Here is a 19,088-nt window from a genome sequence, read left to right as displayed (position 1 = left end):
CTGTGCTGGGCACTTGAAGGTGCCTATTAAATCCTATCTAGTGCCTACATAGTCTTATCAAATCCTTCTGAGGGAGTGTTGGGCTGCACCCCACAGGCCTACAAGGCTTGTGCTTGCCCAGCTTCAAGACTGAAGAAAGAGCCCAGAGTCAACAACAGAGACTGTTGATGGTTTAATGGATGAGGGAGCTTACACATCTGAAGTAAGGTCCTGGAGCGACACCCCACTCTGTGCCATGAACAGTGGGTAGAACATGGCGCAGTCTTCCCTCCTAGGGATGAAGAGGGAGGGGAGGGTACCAGTTATAGGGGAATTGACATTAGGTGGGCTCATTAGTTACCAGGGAAACCAGCAGAAAGGCACGCCCATTTGATAAGAACAATCACCAGCTGGGGCCCTGGACAAGTAAATGGGAAGGTCAGTCAGATAAGTTTAGATAAAACAAGCACTGGTCAAGCAGGCAATGTACAGAGAGCAAGACAACAGCCATCTGGAATGTTCTGACCATACCTCCACCCTGACATACCCTGCATAACCCTTACAATCTTGGTCTGCCCCTCTTTAGCAATATCCTTGGGGTCAGGTACTTAGAGGGGACTGCAACCAAACACCACAGATACAATACAGACAGGTCACCATTGGTTTTCACATTAGAGGAAAATAATCCAATCTCATGAACAGGCTCAGAGGTATGTTAATGGGGAAACACGTCATAGGCTATACATTTTATCACTTATATCCAATTTTCAGGGCTTCCCTGGTGGCTCAGTGGTAAAGACTTTGCCCACCAGTGCAGGAGATGTAGGTTCGATCCCTGGGTCCTTCCTGGAGAAGGAAATGGCAACCCACTCTAGTATTCTTGCCTGAGAAATCCCACACACAGGAATCTGGTGGACTACAGTCCACGGGGGACGAGAGTCAGACATGACTTAATGACCAAACAACCACCCAATTGTCACACAAACATTGTGCATATGCTTTTATTTTTTTGATATTTATTTATGTTGCTGTGCCAGGTCTTAGTTGCAGTATGTGAACTCTCAGTTCCCGCATATGAGATCTAGTTCCTTGACCAAGGATGGAACCCGGGCCCCCTGCATTAGGAGGTGCAGAGTCTTAGCCACTGGACCACCAGGGAAGTCCTACCTGTGCTTTTAGCAACAAACTTAAAAAGCAAGCACTGTAACACTTCATAAGTAGTTATACTCTGGCAATTTCACCAGATAATTTTCTTTACAACCAGAATATCAGGGCAAAAGTATGGCTAGCACAATAACTTTCATAAATACAGACCTCAATTGACAGAACTAGAATTTAACATTCACTGAGACAGAATTTTACTCTCTTTAAAATTACTCTTATCTCCACCAAACATAACCTAGTCAAGACTAATTTGTTTGCAAAACAAGTCTGGTCAATTGACCACAGCAGCTCCTCCAAACTGGCTGTAGTGTAACTCCTCAGAAGGAGTGTCAGACTGAATTTCCAAAAGGCCTCTCAGGGCCAGGAAAGGCACGCCAAAGACCTGCTATCAGGCTCCATCTCAGAGGAGTTCTCTGTTCTAGAGGTCTCCAAGATATTGAGATTCCTGCACATGACAGGAGTCTTTCCCATTCACCTGCTAAGGCTGCTCAGAACCAAAGAGTCTCCAACTTCTGGCAGAACCAGGCAGAGAGAAAAGAAAAACGATTCAATTCTACCCACAGGTGTAGTTTACAAAATTGTTGTAAGTCATAACTAACTTAAAGGGAAGGGCTTCCCTCCACCTGGAAAACACAGATCAAAACCAGTAACATTCCAGACAAAACCCATACACTTTATAACCATATTCACCAGTTCACTCAGTAACCAATCCTTTTGTTAACTTCTATGAAGCCATCAGGTTTTCTATTAGAATCCTTTAATTTTTTACACAGTTCAGCAGTATGATCTGAAATTTATTAGAGGTCAAAACATCCTGTCAAAACATCCTTCCTATGAACCTTCTTGAAGATGAAGCACTTTTACAAAGCATCAAGTAAAATAACTATCCATAAATGACAAAAAAAAGCAGTTAAACACCTGATCACAATGTAATTGATAAGGAAACAGTTACAAGAGTTAACACTGATTATAATCTTAACCCTTGAAACCTCAGTCTCTGGCAAAAACCAAGAAGTAACTGTGCATTTCCTGATTGAAAAACTTAATGCTTTGCTCCCCCTCTCGTGAGCAGGCAAAGGTAGATAAACTTAGACCTGCCCGACAATTAATGTTCCAATATTTTATCCTATTTGAAATGACCCATGAATACTCATCTTTCAACTTTAGTTTCAAGTTTAAAATCTTCAAGTCACTAAAATCTGGAGAGACTATTTCAGATAGACATTCCCAAAGTATAATTACTTCTACAGAATTTATCTAAAAGTTCTTTTTACTCCTTTACTCTTTAATATCGAATAAGATTAAAGTTCCAGAGAGGCCAGATAGATAATTGACATATCAAAGGCACATGAGAAATACCAATTCCTTCTAGAAAGCTGGCTTAACCAATTACCAAAGCCTCCCTTTGACACAACAGCAGAGTCATTAGAGGCCATTTTTCTACAGATCTCTTGGCAGCCCCCATTCACCAAGGACTGCCCCCTGGGTCCCCTCGTACTAGTGGATAGCCACCTCAGAATTTCCCCATAACTTCTGGGATGACCCCCTCAACTTTTGGGCCCCAAATGCTAGTGGATGACCCCCACAACTTTCCATTCCCTGTCCTGTATTTCCCAACATCTCAGCACTCACGGGAGTTTCCTCAGTTTCCTGGCTGCTCCGCCAATTGTTGGGCCAAACCCTGCAAGCCCACAAAACCTGTTGCTTGCCCAGCTTCAAGACTGAAGAAACAGCCCCAGTCAACAACAGAGACATCAGTGGTTTAATAAACCATGGAGTGTACACGTTTGAAGTAAGGTCCTGGAGGAACACCCCACAGTGTGCAGCAGACAACAGGCAGAATATGGTGGCAGCCTTGACTCCCAGGGCTGGAACTGAGGCCAGGTGGGCTCATTAGTTACCAGGGAAACCAGTAGAGGGGCATGCCCCTTACAGCCTCTTTGATAAGAACAATCACCAGCTGGGGCCTACGGCAAGTAGTAGAATGGTCAGTTGTGTGCATAGGGTACAGGTGAAGCAGGCACTGGTTGGGCAGGGGATGTACAGAGAGCAAGAGAACAGCCATCTTGAGTGGCCTGACCATACATTCACCCCTGCATGCCCTGCACAACCCTTACAATCTTTGTCTGCCCCTCTTCAGCGATATCTCTGGGGTCAGGTATGTAGAGGGGACTGCAACCAGATACCACAGATATGATACAGACAGCCACCCTTGGTTTTCACTCAAGATGGCTGTTGTCTTGCCACCACCCCCCTGCTTCACCCATATCTTACTCACCTGACTGACCTTCCTAGGTACTTGTCCCAGGCTCCAGCTAGCCATTGTCCTTATCAAAGAGGCAACGAGAGACAAAGAGGCCTTCTAGTTTCCCTGGTAACTAATGAGCCCACCTGACATCAATTCCTCTATAGCTGGTAAGTTCCCCTCCCTCTCCCATCCCCTGGAGCAAAGACTGCCAACACATCCTTCCAGGCATCTGCTGCACAAGGTGAGTGTTGCTCCAGGACCTGGCTTCAGACAGGTAAACTCCCCTCTCCATTAACCACTCATGTCTCTGTTGCTGACTCTGAGGTCTGTCTCCAACCTTGAAGCTGGGCAAGGCCTGTGGGTGTGGTCAACAGGGAAGTACTAATATCTCCATTTTGCAGATGAGACTGAGGTTCAGGGATGTTAACTGACTTGCCCAGGATCACACAACTATTAAGGTGGAGAACTCAGCTCCAAGCCTGCCTCATTTCCAAGCCTGTGCCCTTCACCACCACCTCAGGCTGAGGGTGCTGGTGACCTGCCACATTTTCACCATTTACCAGCTGGATGACCTTGGGCACTGACTCCAACTCTCTATACCTAGATTTCCTCATTAATAAATATTGGAACCTAATGCCCAGAAGAAATGAGTACCAAATTTGGGGGCTCATAATATGCCAGGGATTTTTCAAAGGGTTCTATATGCCACTTGTTGCTATTACTATCCTTACATATGCCCGGTAGCACAATGCAATTAAGGAGTTCTCCAGGCCCACCTGCTAATAAAAAATCCAGAATCTCCATGCAGGTGTTCTGACTCCTAAGACTCTTAACCTCTCGCACCTCTGCCTGGCATGTTTCTGAGAATTATGTGCTAGTCAATTAAGCCTGGTGCTCTGCAGATTCACTTTGGACCCTGCTTGAGGAGATAGCATTCTAAGAGTTTAAAAGGGCTTCCCTGGTGGCTAAAAGAATCCACCTGCCAATGCAGGAGATGTAAGAGATGTGGGTTCAATCCCTGGGTCAGAAAGATCCCCTGGAGAAGGAAATGACAACCCACTCCAGTATTCTTGCCTGGAGAATTCCATGGACAGAGGAGCCTGGTGAGCTACAGTCGAGTTCAGTTCAGTCGCTCAGTCGTGTCCGACTCTATGACCCCTTGGACCGCAGCATGCCAGGCCTCCCCGTCCATCACCAACTCCAGGAGTTTACCCAAGAGCTACAGTCCATGGGGTGGCAAAAGAGTCAGACAGGACTTAGTGACTAAAACAAAGTTTGAAAACAGAGCTTCAAAAGGGCTTCTCAAGACCTCAGTGTCCTGCAGAGGGGGATGTAAAAGGCCTCTTTGCAGGGCTGCACTGAGGATCAAACGAGAGATAATGAAAGTGCCAGGACACAGGGGACCCACCTCTGTGTAGGATTAGAGTCAAAATCATAAATGGCCTCCATCAGACAACATGAAAAGGATCCACCCTCTGGGCTTCTGACTCCAAGAAACTGTTACCAAGAGAAAATAGTCACAGAAAAGAATTTTGAAAATAAGCACAAGGCTCTGAAGCAAAATTTTGCTAACTCCATCCTTACCCTCCTGGGCAATAATTTTAGCTGAATTATGATGTTCAGCCTTAGGTCCTGGTGTTCCATAATTAATCACCTCTTTAAATGAGACTTGTGCCATTGCCAGCAGTTTTGACCCACCACACCCAGCCCTCCTTTCCATGTTGAGAATGGCTGTGGCCCCTGGGCTCTTGAGCCAGCCAGGCTGATCAGCTGCTGCAGGTATGAGGGAGAGCTGGGAATCGGGGGTGTCCGTGGGTGGCTGCTTGGTAGTGGGAGGGGCTGGAGGGTAGAAATGCTGCTAACCACAAAGAAAGCCAGACACCCACAGTGCAGTGGGAAGGCACCTGGGCAAAAGAGTCTTGGGTCTGGGCTTCTGGTCCTTGCCTCTTCCTGGTCACCCCACTTTGACCACTCTTGTCCTCCCTGAGACTCAAGGTCCTCGTCTGTGAAATGAGTATAAACAATCATGTCCTGGACACCCGGTAGAGCTGTTGTGAAGAACAAGAGTAAGCCCAAGAAATGGCTCTACACTGTAAGTGCCCTGGGAGGAGGCTCCTTCCTCAGGCCATGTCACACCTGGAGGCCATCATAATGTGTCCAGCACACTGGGACAAACTGGAGGTCATTTGGGGCCTGGAAGAAGGTCTCTGAAGTCTGAAGTGTCTGGTTCAAAGGAACCACTGACCCAGGCCCTATCGCTGGTCTGATCAGATGCCCTCAGGGCTAAATTTGCCCAAGGAAACAGAACCTGGATTATCAGGTTTAGGGATCTAAGCCCTTAACCCCTGGTGCACTAGTTACACCAGGGTAGGTCAAATGCAGGTGTGACCAAAGGTCAGTGTCACCACAGAGGAGTGAATGTTACAGCCTCAGGGTGGGCCCCTGTAAGCCAGCCCCACCTCGAACCTAATGTGGGGTCTTGAACAAGGCAACTTACTCTCCCTAACACTTGGCCTCTTCAGCTACAAAATGAGGGATTTCAATTTTTTTTTTTTTTTTTGGTGAGAAATAAATGAATATATCTACATGAAGCTTTAATGCAATGCTTCATAGTTAGAAAGTGCTGGTCATCAATATAATCTGCAAAAAGAACGCTTCCTTTCCAGGAGATTAAACTTCTTTAACTCTGAATTCACTGAACTCTTCCTGGATCTACAGCTAGACTATAAGCTTCATGCATGCAGCAGTTAAGTCTGGCTTGTTTCCCATCCGACTTGCAGTGCTGAGACCACAGCCTGGCAAAGTACACTCTTGACCAAGATTTGCTGAATGAGTTTATATTTAAGAGGAGCAGTGGGAAGAAACAGAAGAAAAAAAGAGGGTGGAGAGAGACAGGGACTGCCCAGGCAGTGAATTCCAACAATGAGGAGAGGTAAGCACAAGGAACATTTTTTTCCTTTTTTTAAATAATGAAAGAGAGATAAGGGAAGGGATTAAAATAAAAAAAAATCAAAAGTTATCCTATTGCAATGACAAGATGATGAAAATAAAAATCCAGAAAACTAAGGTAATGAGAAGTGGAAACTCACCTGGCCATTAATATATCAGGATCTTACTATTTTACATTAAGAGTTGTGGTCTCCACTAATAAAATGGCTCCCACTTGACTCTCAGAGGAACTGATTCACCGAGAAGTTATGTTAGCTCTGAACTTCTGAGTCACAGCATAGTCCTAAAGGCTTTTGTACCCTGTGGAAACTCACCACAGGAGGGCCGGGTTTTGTTTTTTCTTTTTTTTTTTTTTCTTTTGTTCTTGGTACACAGTCTTCCTCTCTTAGACTGAGTTCAGATGACCTGGCAGACAAAACAACTCCATTTGTTCAGAGGAGGGAGGAAGGATCATAATTTGACTTGGATATTTAAGGCACACACTATGTTTTTTCTCTGTAACTACAATGACCTCCAAGAAGACACACAGAGGCTTTGGAATCAGAGTTCCAGGTTGAATTCTAACCTGTCTCTGCCTCAATTTCCTTATGGGTAAAATGAAGATCATAATAATACCTTGCTGCCGTTGTTGTTCAGTCACTAAGTCATGTCTGACTCTTTGTGACCCCGTGGACTGCAGCACACCGGGTTTCCCTGTTCTTGGCTATTTCCCAGAGTTAGCTCAAACTCATGATGCCATCCAGCCACCTCATCCTCTGTTGCCCCTTTCTCTTCCCGCCCTCAATCTTTCCCAGCATCAGGGTCTTTTCCAATGAATCGCCTCTTCATATTGGGTGGTCAAAGTACCGGAGCTTCAGTTTCAGCATCAGTCCTTCCAAAGAATATTCAGGGTTGATTTCCTTTAGGATCGGTTGATCTCCTTGCAGTCCAAGGGACTCTCAAGAGTTGTCTCCAGCACCACAGTCCAAAAGCATCAGTTCTTCAGTGTTTAGCCTTCTTTATGGTCCAACTCTCACATATGTACATGACTACTGGAAAAAACCATAGCTTTGACTATACAGACCTTTGCTGGCAAAGTGATGTCTCTGCTTTTTAATATGTTGTCTAGGTTTGTCATAGCTTTCCTTCCAAGGAGCAAGCGTCTTTTAATTTCATGGCTGCAGTCACCATCCACAGTGATTTTGGAGCCCAAGAAAATAAAATCTATCACTGCTTCCACTTTTTCCCCTTCTATTTGCCATGAAGTGATGGGACCAGATGCCATGATCTTAGTTTTTGAATGTTGAGTTTTAAGCCAACTTTTTCACTTGTATCTTTCACCCTCATCAATAAGCTTTTTAATCCCTCTTCATTTCCTGCCACTAAAATAGTATTATCTGCATATCTGAGGCTGTTGATATTTCTCCCAGCAATCTTGACTCCAGCTTGTGATTCATCCAGCCTGGCATTTCACATGATGTACTCTGCATATAAGTTAAATAAGCAGGGTGACAATATACAGCCTTGTTGTACTCCTTTCCCAGTTTTGAACCAGTCAGTTGTTCCATGTCTGGTTCTAACTGTTGCTTCTTGACCTGCATACAGGTTTCTCAGGAGACAGGTAAGATGGTCTGGTATTCCCATCTCTTTAAGAATTTTCCACAGTTTGTTGTGATCCACACAGTCAAAGGCTTTAGCACAGTCAATGAAGCAGAAGTAGATGTTTTTCTGGAATTCCCTTGCTTTTTCTATGATCCAACAGATGTTGGCAATTTGATCTCTGGTTCCTCTGCCTTTTCTAAATCCAGTTTATACATCTGGAAGTTCTTGGTTCACGTACTGTTGAAGCCTAGCTTGAAGGATTTTGAGCATTATCTTGCTAGCATGTGAAATGAGTGCAATTGTGTGGTAGTTTGAACATTCTTTGGCATTGCCCTTCTTTGGGACTGGAATGAAAACTGACATTTTCCAGTCTGTAGCCACTGCTGAGTTTTCCAAATTTGCTGGCATATTGAGTGCAGCACTTTCACAGCCTTTTAGGATTTGAAATAGCTCAGCTGGAAACCCATCACCTCCACTAGCTTTGTTCATACTATTGCTTCCTAAGGCCCACTTGACTTCACACTCCAGGATGTCTGGTTCTATGTGATACTTCCTGAAAAACGATGTGAAGATGAAATTGGATAATACACACAGGTCTGAGCACAGAGTAAGAATTTAGTAAATGGTGGTGGTGGAGTAACTGGTTGTTACTCACCATGCCAACATCTCCAGAAGGCCTAAGCAGCACCAATAGTTAAAGCACTTCCTACATGCTTTCTCTTTTGTAATTATTTTCTGAGTTTGGGACTATTATACTGGGAACCATGAGTGAGAGGACATGGTGACTCTTAGCCACAGTGGCTGTTCTGTTCTCCGAGCTGTCCAACAGTTGTCAACAACCTCATGTATCCATGAATATTTGAATGAATTTGAATGAAATAACATTAGCAATTCAATTCATCAAGTCACACTGACCACATTTCAGTGATCACTAACCACACATCTCATGGCTCTGTTAGAGATTGCAGATCTTGAACATCACCACTATCATAGAAGGTACTATTAGACAGCAGTGCTCTAAACAATCAAGCACACAGTGGGCATACAAAGAAATGTCTGCCAAATGAAGTAAAGAACATTTAGTAAAATGATCTATTTTATTCTCACCATAATGACTAGTTGTTCTGACAAAATATGAACCCCAACTAGACCTCTCTTCTAGGTTGTAGCTTCACCTTCTAAATGGAGAACAGGCAATTCTGTGGTTAAGACTCAGAGCTTTCACTGCCAAGGGCCTAGATTCAATCCCTGGTTGGGGAACTCAGATCCTATACTCTTTGCGACCCTGTGGACTGTAGCCTACCAGGCTCCTCTGTTCATGGGATTCTCCAGGCAAGAATACTGGAGTGTGGTTGCCATTTCCTTCTCCAGGGGATCTTCCCAACCCAGGGATCAAACCCAGGTCTCCCGCATTGCAGGCAGACGCTTTACCATCTGAGCCACCAGGGAAGCCCATAAGCAGCACAGCAAGAAATAAATAAATATACGGAGAGCAAACAGGTTCTGCCTCGACTGTCTTCATTTAATTTGAAAACATATGATTTCCTTAGTCCCTAACCTAGTCTACTAATTTTTCACTTTGCAATGTGCAAAGGAAACAGAACTTCAGGAGGCAAGATGGCACTAAACATCTATTTTTAGTCCAGGTACCTTAAGTACTCATTTGACTTTTATAATTTGCAGGGGTAGATCTTATAACCACTTCACAGCTAGGAAAACTGAGATTCAAAGAGGTTTCTTGCCATTGATTAGACCAAAGCCCTAATATCAAGGTCAGAAGTAGGCTAGGACTCCCCCGACTTCCAGTTTCCTTTGAGATGCAGCTTAATGGATCCCAAATAGCATGTGGAAACTCCGAAGTACTACACACTCAGGATCAGTTTTGTAGTTTGTGGGCACAGGGATCTGGTATCATTTGGTCCCATCTGGTTCCCCTGGCCTGTGAGATCCTAACCTGAATGGGAGGAGCCAGAATCCTTCATTCAACACCACTAATTGGTCATCTACTATCTGCTAGCCACTGAGCAAGGTGTTGAAGAAAGAGACATGGCCCCTGTGCTCAAGAAGCTTCTAGTCTGACAGAGGAAGCAGACAGAAATCAAATAAGCCTGTAAATACATAACTGCATATTCCACTAAGTGCCACGAAGGAGTGTAGAATGTTAGGGGAGAGGATTACAGGGCACCTGATCTGGGGCTACTCTGATCTCCTAGGATGTGCTGGGGGGGCAAGAAACAGGGGGCCCTCTGGTTCCAGCCTTGCCCTGGGGAGTCCAGACCAACTGGGAGACCTGGCACTGCAGGGAACCAAGGCTATTTCCCACTTGCCTTCTGCTCTGCTACGGCTGCCAGCACAACCTTAGCTACACAGACCTCACAAGACCAGGGCCCCACTAGTCAAGAGGCCACCAGGCTCTTGAGCTGCTGCTGGGCCCCGACAGGCAGGCTTCTAGTTACAGGATGGCTGCCTCATGGCTGGCCACTAAGGCTGCAGAAACATTGTGAGTTCATGAGGCAAGTATGAGCTGACGATCCAAGTCAACAGAGAGTTGCTAAGAATCTACTGTTCACACCCATTAGGATGACTATTATCCCTTCAAAAAAACACAGAAACAAACAAAAAACCAAGAAAATACCAAGTGGGGGTAAAGATGTGGAGAAGATGGAACCCTTTTAGCACTATTTGTGGGTATGTAAAATAGTACAGCCATGATAGAAAACAGTATGGTGGGTACCTTGAGCAAATCTGAGTTCCTGCAATTAAATAACTGCTGACACTCCCAGGTGGCTAGGTGGTAGAGAGTCCACCTGCCAGTGCAAAAGACACAGGAGACCTGGGTTCCATCCCTGAGTTGGGAAGATCCCCTGGAGAAGGAAATGGCAACCCACTCCAGTATTCTTGCATGGGCAACCCCATGGACAGAGGAGCCCGGTGGGCCACAATCCAGAGGGTCTCAAAAGAGTCGGACAAGATTTAGTGATTGAGCACACACACAGACAGGACACCTTACCCCTGAGATGGGAGAATAACTGAGTCCTGAGAGAAGGACCTTATGTGAGACGATGGTTCAGTTTGGTTGAGGAAATATTCCTCATCTGACTTTTGGGAGAATAATAAAATGTGTCTTTGCTATCACTTTCCATTTCTGTGCTTTTCTTCTACCTTTCTGGACCTCCCTTTCCAGTCTCAGGTAGGTAAAGCCCTCAGGTCAGCCTCTGGCAGAGCTGCCCCACCTAGCCCTGCAGGCCTGCACAGGCTGAACACTCCCTAACCCTAATCCCATTTCACAGAAGAGAGTGAGAAAGCATGGTCCAGCTAGCCGCCCAGTGCAGTTTTCTTATTAATTTAATTCAATCGGGCTGCTTCCTTAGTACTGTTCACTTCCTTCTCATTCTAGCCACAAAATGAGCTCCCTCTGTCTTAGAAAGCACTTGTCTCAACTAGCACACCCCTTCATTAGTGTTGTTGTTGTTCAGTCACTTAGCTGTATGCAACTCTTTGTGATCCCATGGACTGCAGCATGCCAGGCTTCCCTGTCCCTCACCATCTCCCAGAGTTTGCTGAAGCTCATGTCCATTGAAAGTCAGTGATGCCATCCAATCATTTCATCCTCTGTCGCCCCCTTCTCCTCCTTCCCTCAATCTTTCTTATACCTGACTAGAACTAAAATATCCACAATGCTATCTAGTTGCTCCCAACTGGTTTATGAGTAATACATAACCCCAATCACACCAATTACTCCTTGGTCAACCTCACCCCACAGGACAGGGGCTCCCTGGCCTTTTCTGGTATTGTTCCAAACCTGGAATGTCTCTTTTCATTATTTCTGTTATCCTTTAAGACCAACTCAAGGACACCATCTCCATGAAGATTTCCACTCTTTCATCTGCTCTTGCATTATAACTTTTGCATGTCTATTCTGGTTTGTAACTCATTCTTGTGTTCCAACCAGCTGGTTCCCTAGACACAGAAGAAAAATCATGTGATATGTACTTTTCTAGACTTAATTTCTGTTATACTGTCTGGCACATTTTAGGGCTCCATAAAAGTAAATGTTATCAAATAGGAAAGGAAGATTAGGAATTCCCATGTGCAATTTTATATACGTATTCATTTAACCCTCAAACATCCCTGCAAGGTAGGAGGTATAATAACTCCTAGTTGAACTATAATAACTCTGCAGCTGAAGGTTTTAATTCATTAGCTCATGAATACTTAGAAAATAAGAGGTGAAAATTGGAATGCTCATTCCTAAGCCTCCCTGGCTCCAAAGCCAAGGGTTTTTGCATCCTCATGTCCAATAAGCTTTTACCCTAATGCTCAAGGCCAAGTTTGCTGATAAAGCTTAAATGTCTAAGCAGCTGTTTCTAAGAGAAAACTCTGCTCAGAGTCTCTCAAAGCACACCCCCTACTCAACAGAACAGCTGTTCAATAGGAATTACAAACTAAAGTAATCACTGCCATATCATGGCAGACACATTCTGCTTTACAGACCACTGAATGTTTCATGCACAAATTTTCAACATAAAACTGGCAGCTTCACATTTTCCTGGCCAGGGTCAAGGAAGCAAAAAGTAGTATGATACTGATTTGCCCTTGGGTAGCAGATGCTAGGGACTCAGTGTTCAGAAATGTATGAAGTGGCCCTTTGCCAAGCCTAATCCACAAATCACCTGAGAGAATAATAAATGTAATTCTTCCTGAAAGAAGAGAGAATGGTGCACTTCTGACCATTTCAAAACCAAGAATTAATGACTTTATTGTCTTACATCTCCTGCCAGGGCATTGTTTCCAGGGTCAATCTTTAAAATGTATATTAAACATCTGTGATATGATAGAGTGGCAGAGGACATAAAAATTACATGACTTCTTTTTTTTTTTTTTAATCATTTATCTATTTATTTTTGACATTGCTGGGTCTTTATTGCTGCTCTGGCTTTTCTCTAGTTGTGGTGAGTGGGAGCCACTCTCTAGTTGCAGTGCACGGGCTTCTCACTGCAGCGGCTCATCGCAGCACTGTTTATAATAGCCAGGACATGGAAGCAACCTAGATGCCCATCAGCAGACGAATGGATGAGGAAGCTGTGGTACATATACACCACGGAATATTACTCAGCCATTAAAAAGAATTCATTTGAATCAGTTCTAATGAGATGGGTGAAACTGGAGCCCATTATACAGAGCGAAGTAAGCCAGAAAGATGAAGACCATTACAGTATACTAACACATATATATGGAATTTAGAAAGATGGTAACGATAACCCTATATGCAAAACAGAAAAAGAGACTCAGATGTATAGAACAGACTTGTGGACTCTGGGAGAAGGCGAGGGTGGGATGTTTCAAGAGAACAGCATTGAAACATGTATATTATCTAGGGTGAAACAGATCACCAGCCCAGGTTGGGTGCATGAGACAAGTGCTCGGGCCTGGTACACTGGGAAGACCCAGAGGGATCGGGTGGAGAGGGAGGTGGGAGGGGGGACCGGGATGGGGAATACATGTAAATCCATGGCTAATTCATTTCAATGTATGATAAAAACTACTGCAATGATGTAAAGTAATTAGCCTCCAACTAATAAAAATAAATGAAAAAAAAAAAAAAAAGAATCCACCCGCAGGAGGCCCAGGTTTGATCCCTAGCTTGGGAAGATCCCCTAGAGGAGGGCATGAGGCAATCCATTCCACTATTCTTGCCTGAAGAATCCTCATGGACAGAGGAGCCTGGCAGGTTACAGTCCATGGGGTCTCAAAGAGTTGGACACAACTGAGTGACTAAGCATGCACAGGTCATCGTGTGGGCTGCTCACCAGGTACCTTTACTGATGATAGTGAATGAGACCTACTGGATCTTTCTCCCATCATACTTCACCATTCTTAACTGGAATTTCATCGCTTCTCTCTTTACTTAAAGTATCACTTTTCTAACTCAACTTTTTTTCAAATTTTCAAGTAGCTAAGTAGTTTTTGCCAAAAGTAGTCAGAAAACTCTCTATTGCATAAATCACAATCTTTAGGGAATTTCACAAATCTACTTCCTTTCAGATAAGCCACCGGAGGCCCATTTTTCAAAAGAGGAAAAAGGATTCTCAGGTTAAGTGGTTTCCTCAAGACTACAAAATTGATAAACTCAATGCAGGGAGTGTCCTAGAAATACCAGGATTTCAGTCTCAAAACATGTACAGATGAAATAACAAATATCTGGAAAAATAAGCAATAACATGACAATGACATCTGGACTAAGCAGTAGCCATTCCACAAGACCACAAAGAGCAACACAAGACCAGAAGTGAGAAATTCTGGCTAATGGACTGGACCTGATAAGAACAAATGAGATAACTGTTAGTCTTGTTACAACTATGCTCTTTAGGAGTCAAATGTTGCACATGGACACAATGTTGCCACATTATAAAAGTACAACAATATAAAAGTGCAAGAAAATTTCCTTTCAACCAATCTTTTCAAGAGATTTGACACAGAGGCAGGAGACTAGCCAAATGGAAGTCATTGGCAATAGTCAGCAAAACTGCCTTTAAAAGAAAAGAAATGCACACACATACATACACGGACATACACACACATACGAACACCAGGGAATCTGTCTTTCAGAAATGTTCACTTTTACAAGGAGATCCACTATGAGGATGTCCATTGCAGCCTCCTTGCTAACAGGGAGTAGCTACTTACAACTTTTAGCAAAAAATTACAACTTTTTAGCAAACTTACAACTCTTCAGCAAAAAATCAGAAAGGATTCAAATCAAACTATTCAGAGTAGTTACCCCTAGGTGTATCAAGACTGGAGAAAAAGGAGGGACATGATGAGAACTGTCACTTTTTAGTGACAATCTCCTTTGGATTGTTAGTTGGTTTTGTTTCTACATGCATACATTTTTTAATTAAAAATCTTTAATATTAAACTTTTTTGATCTGTAAAGTTTGGGGGAATCATAAAGTCTTAGCATTGGAAGAGGCCTTAGAAGTCTGTCTAATCTAATCTCAACTAGATTAGTCTCACAGCCTGGCTGTCCTTGTGAGACTCAAGGGAGAATGGCCACCAGAGACTGACAAGCACTCTGCTCTTATGATTCAGAGTTGGCTTGCAGAACCCAGTACCAGAACCCTAAGAATGTGAAAACTCGAGTGAGCTTTGCAGTCTCCATCATCTCCTTTTGCACTGCTAAATATCCATGACATCCACACCACAGGGACTTCAGTAATCCTCAGATCCTGCTGGTTCATACAAGGTCCTGAGTTCAGCCTCAGAAGGGGACTGAACAGGAGAGACTGAAGTCAACTCTAAGCCAGTTGGCTGTCAGTACAGCACGTTCCCAACTACAGTCTACAGGGGGCTCAGTGTCCACACAGCCATCACCATTAACACTCCCATCACTTAGCTGTTCTTCCTACACTCCTACAGCTTGAAAAGAGAAGTGTTGATTACTGCCTGGTCTTGCTGTTTTATGTATTAAAGAGGCAAAACTATACAGTCAGTAAACTCAGGGGCTTTCTTTGGTGCTGTCTTGAACCTCTGTTAGGGCTTTTCACATCTTGCTCTCCTCATTTCTCACTCACGCCACCCCATGAAGCGCATCTGGCTTTGCTCTATTCCAACTGATGGATATATGGTAATATCAGTATCCTCAATTCTGTCAGAACGTAATGTTACTTAATCTTACCCAGTGCTCAAAATTGGAAGGCATGCCTGGAAAGGGTTTGCTATCACCAATATTTTAAACTATTGGAATAGACTGAAAGCAAGAAAAATGCCATAGTCATTATTATATCTGCTTTAGTGCCTAATGCAATGCCTTTCATACCCTGCTGAGAGCAGTTATTCAATATATGGAACTGTAAAATTATAGAACCTTAAAACTGAAAGAAATCTCAAGGAGATCAGTTCCCATGATTCCACAACTGAGAAATTTGAGACCTGGCTGGTTAAATCCGGATCATTGGCTATTCTATCAACATTAGCCAGAGTCCAGATGCTCCTACTCTGGAGCTGAGTTGTTTCCTCCATTAGGTTGCTTGTCAGGTGAATAAATGAACGACTTTACCATTCAATTTGTACAACCAAAGGAGACTAGAAAAGAGACTGAAGCTAAATAATCTAGTAAATGTAATAATTTAGATAATCTATATTGGCCCACATTAACTGAAATTTCCACTTTCAGTTGAGTGTTTATGTTCATAGCCTTAGGCAGACATAATTTTAGTCTTTTAAAATTTTTGACCAATGTATACTCACTTCAGACAAATGAGTCAGATTTCAATATAGTGTTAAATTCTAGTTCCTTTATAATCTGTATGACTTGCCCCATGACATTACCAGATTGAACCCAACATATTTTTACATGTCTTTACATGTCAATGGTGAAGTAAACAAACGTTTCATCTTATGTCCCAATTATGTAACTGCTTCAAGAAATTTTTTTTTTTTTTTTACAAAACCACAGTGAGATATCTCATATCTGTCAGAATAGCTGCTATCCAAAAGGTGAGAAATAAAAAGTGTTGGTGAAAATATGGAAAAAGGGAACCTTCATACATTGTTGGTGGGGATGTGAACTAGTCCAGTCACTATGAAAAGGACTATAGAGATTCCTCAAAAAATTAAGAATAGAACTGCAACATAACTCAGCTATCCAACTTCTGGCATTTATCTAAAGAATAAACAAACACTAATTTGAAAAGACATGTGCACCCCTGTGTTCACAGCATTATTTATAATAGCCAAGATATAGAAATAACCTAAGTGTCATATCAATGGATTAAAGGATAAAGAAGATATGGTATATATAGATATGCAATGGAGTATTACTCAGGAATTTTTAAAAATGGTAAAATCTTGCCATTGCAACAACATGGATAGACCTTGAGGGTATTATGCTAAATGAAATACATCAAACAAAGAAAGACAAATATTAGCACCATATGATTTCACTCACATGCAAAATATAAAAAATAAACTAAAAAAACAAAGGAACAAACCAAATGAAAAAAACAAAGAAAACCCAAAAACATGTAGATATAGAGAACAGAGTAGCGGTTACCAGAAGGGAAGGGGTGGGGAGAAAGGCAAAATGTGTAACAGGGATCAGCTGTGTAATGAAGAATGGAAATTAAATATTTGGTTGTAAGCATGCTGCAGTACATACAGAAGTAGAAACATAATATCATATAAAACATAAAATGTTACAAACCAATGTAACTGCAATAAAAATAAATTTGAAAATAAAAAAGAAAAAGTTTTTTTTTTTAATTTTTGAAAAAGATTTTTTAAAAGAACACATGCAGGGGAACCCTGATATAACATGAGTATGTGATATTCACTAACCAGATTCTTAACTACATTGTACATTAAGAATCCAACTTTTGTCTCCCAAATCTTTTTTAACTAACCAATCATTTGGCAGCTTTGGGTTTCATTTCTTGCATTTTCCTGCTCATCTCAGAGGGGGAGATTTCAGAAGAGGAACAGAGATAAAATGGACAAAAGAAAGAAGAAAGGCATAGGGTACTCAGAAACTGGAAGGGAGAAGTAGCGAGTTCCCTAAGGAAGAGAGAAACGTGCTGAGGTTTGGTCAGGATCCACACACACATCAAGGCTCCCACTTTCTCTGCCCTCCTCTCTCACTGCCTTTCATTTTTCCTGCCAAGGAGTGAACTGGCAATCTTACCAATGACCTTGGACAAACAGAACCAGCTAAAGCTCCTAAATTCAGCTTTAGACACACCACTCTGGCCCAAACTGGAATGACCTACCATGGCTGAGAGGGTGCCATCCCTCCAACCACTTCTGTCCTCCTCCATTGCAATGAAATGTCAAGAAAAATCACCTGTCGGAATTACAACAAGACTTTTTAAAGATGATCTAATCTAGTCTACACCCCCATTTGTTTTGCAGAAGAGAAAACTGACATGCAGAGATTTCTAAGTCACTAGAGCAAGTCCAAACTAGATGCCTAAACTGCAAATTTGCATTGTTCAGAGCTCTTTCCTCTAGGAGCAGTTTAAAAGCTACGGAACACACAAAAAACACCCTAACTTTGGAGAGATGAGGAACAACTACTACAAAGAGGCACAAAATAACATGAAACAAACCAAAACAATAACTTTACTCCACCTCCCAGAAGCCCAGTGACAATAAAAGCAGCAAGGGACTGTTTTACCAAGTAATGATACTTAGAACAACTTAATTGTGCTTTTCCCTCTTTTATCAATTTCTCACAGGCAGAGGCAATAAAAAAGTATATATGACCACTGAAACTCTTAATCTGAACCAGCATAGAACTATTTCTTTCCCCAGAACATTTTGATACTTGAAATTTGGTACATGGTTTACTCCAAGGGCTATTAGAATTCAAACATCCGGTCTTTCAATGAGCCTCAAAGCCCTGCGGAAAATCAAATGCCTTCCACAGAAATCAGTCCTCTCCCTTGACCTGTACAGGTAACAAATTCCAGCTATAGCCTCAGAGGATTTGATCAATCGCAGACTTTCAGAGAATGAGACCCAAGAAACTAACATTCCAAAGCAGGACTGGAGAAAAAGAAGCAAACTTGACCTTACCCTTAAAAATAACAGAAACAATAGGATCCGGTTTCCCAAATTTCGTCTTAGGGATATTGCTGGCAGATTCCACTATCACTCGAAGCATGGCTCTCAATGGACAGAAAGCAAGCTTCAGCAACGAAGTTGAGGAGGCTAGGGCTCTGGATCCCGGCCGCGCTGCCCGAGTGAGAAAGCAGGGGATGACTTGTCCAGCGAAGAGGGAAGGAGGAGAGGCAATGGGTGGGTCCCTGGCGGATTATTTACTGAAGGTTACGAGTAAACTGATATTCCAACGCCCCAGTCTCCGCAGCGCCGCAGGCACCCACTTAAGAATTCGGGAAATGTGGAAGTGAAAAGGACAAAAACCAGCTAAAAATAATTGTGGGCAACAAATGAAACTGGAACTAACAAATGTAGACAGGTCAGGAGACTACTAAAACGCTGCTGCTAATAAGCGACAATACGCGAAGCCCAATTAATTGGTTTTCTGTTACCCCTTTAATTCTTTTCTGATCTTCCCAGAGTTTTAAAACTTGACTGAGTCATTAAAAAAAAATTTTTTTTTTAACTTTTGCGGTTTCTTTTCTCGTGCTGTTGAGCACACTCACTC

At 42.8% G+C, this 19,088-nt stretch overlaps 1 protein-coding gene across 3 annotated transcripts in view; it reads right to left on the bottom strand.

The window, feature by feature from the left end:
- MYOF (myoferlin) overlaps positions 1 to 18,811 on the bottom strand; it is a 172,296-nt gene extending 153,485 nt beyond the window's left edge. For all 3 annotated transcript variants that reach the window (XM_020908444.2, XM_070464107.1, XM_020908449.2), the window contains exon 1: positions 18,497 to 18,811. In XM_020908444.2, the coding sequence (XP_020764103.2) occupies positions 18,497 to 18,584 (88 nt within the window). In that variant the 5' untranslated portion in view covers positions 18,585 to 18,811. The remainder of the gene's footprint in view (positions 1 to 18,496) is intronic.
- Between the last annotated feature and the right edge of the window lie 277 nt (positions 18,812 to 19,088).

Source organism: Odocoileus virginianus, unplaced genomic scaffold, assembly GCF_023699985.2.
Source record: "Odocoileus virginianus isolate 20LAN1187 ecotype Illinois unplaced genomic scaffold, Ovbor_1.2 Unplaced_Contig_15, whole genome shotgun sequence".
Taxonomy (NCBI): Eukaryota; Metazoa; Chordata; class Mammalia; order Artiodactyla; family Cervidae; genus Odocoileus; species Odocoileus virginianus.
This window is presented reverse-complemented; position numbering and strand designations above follow the sequence as displayed.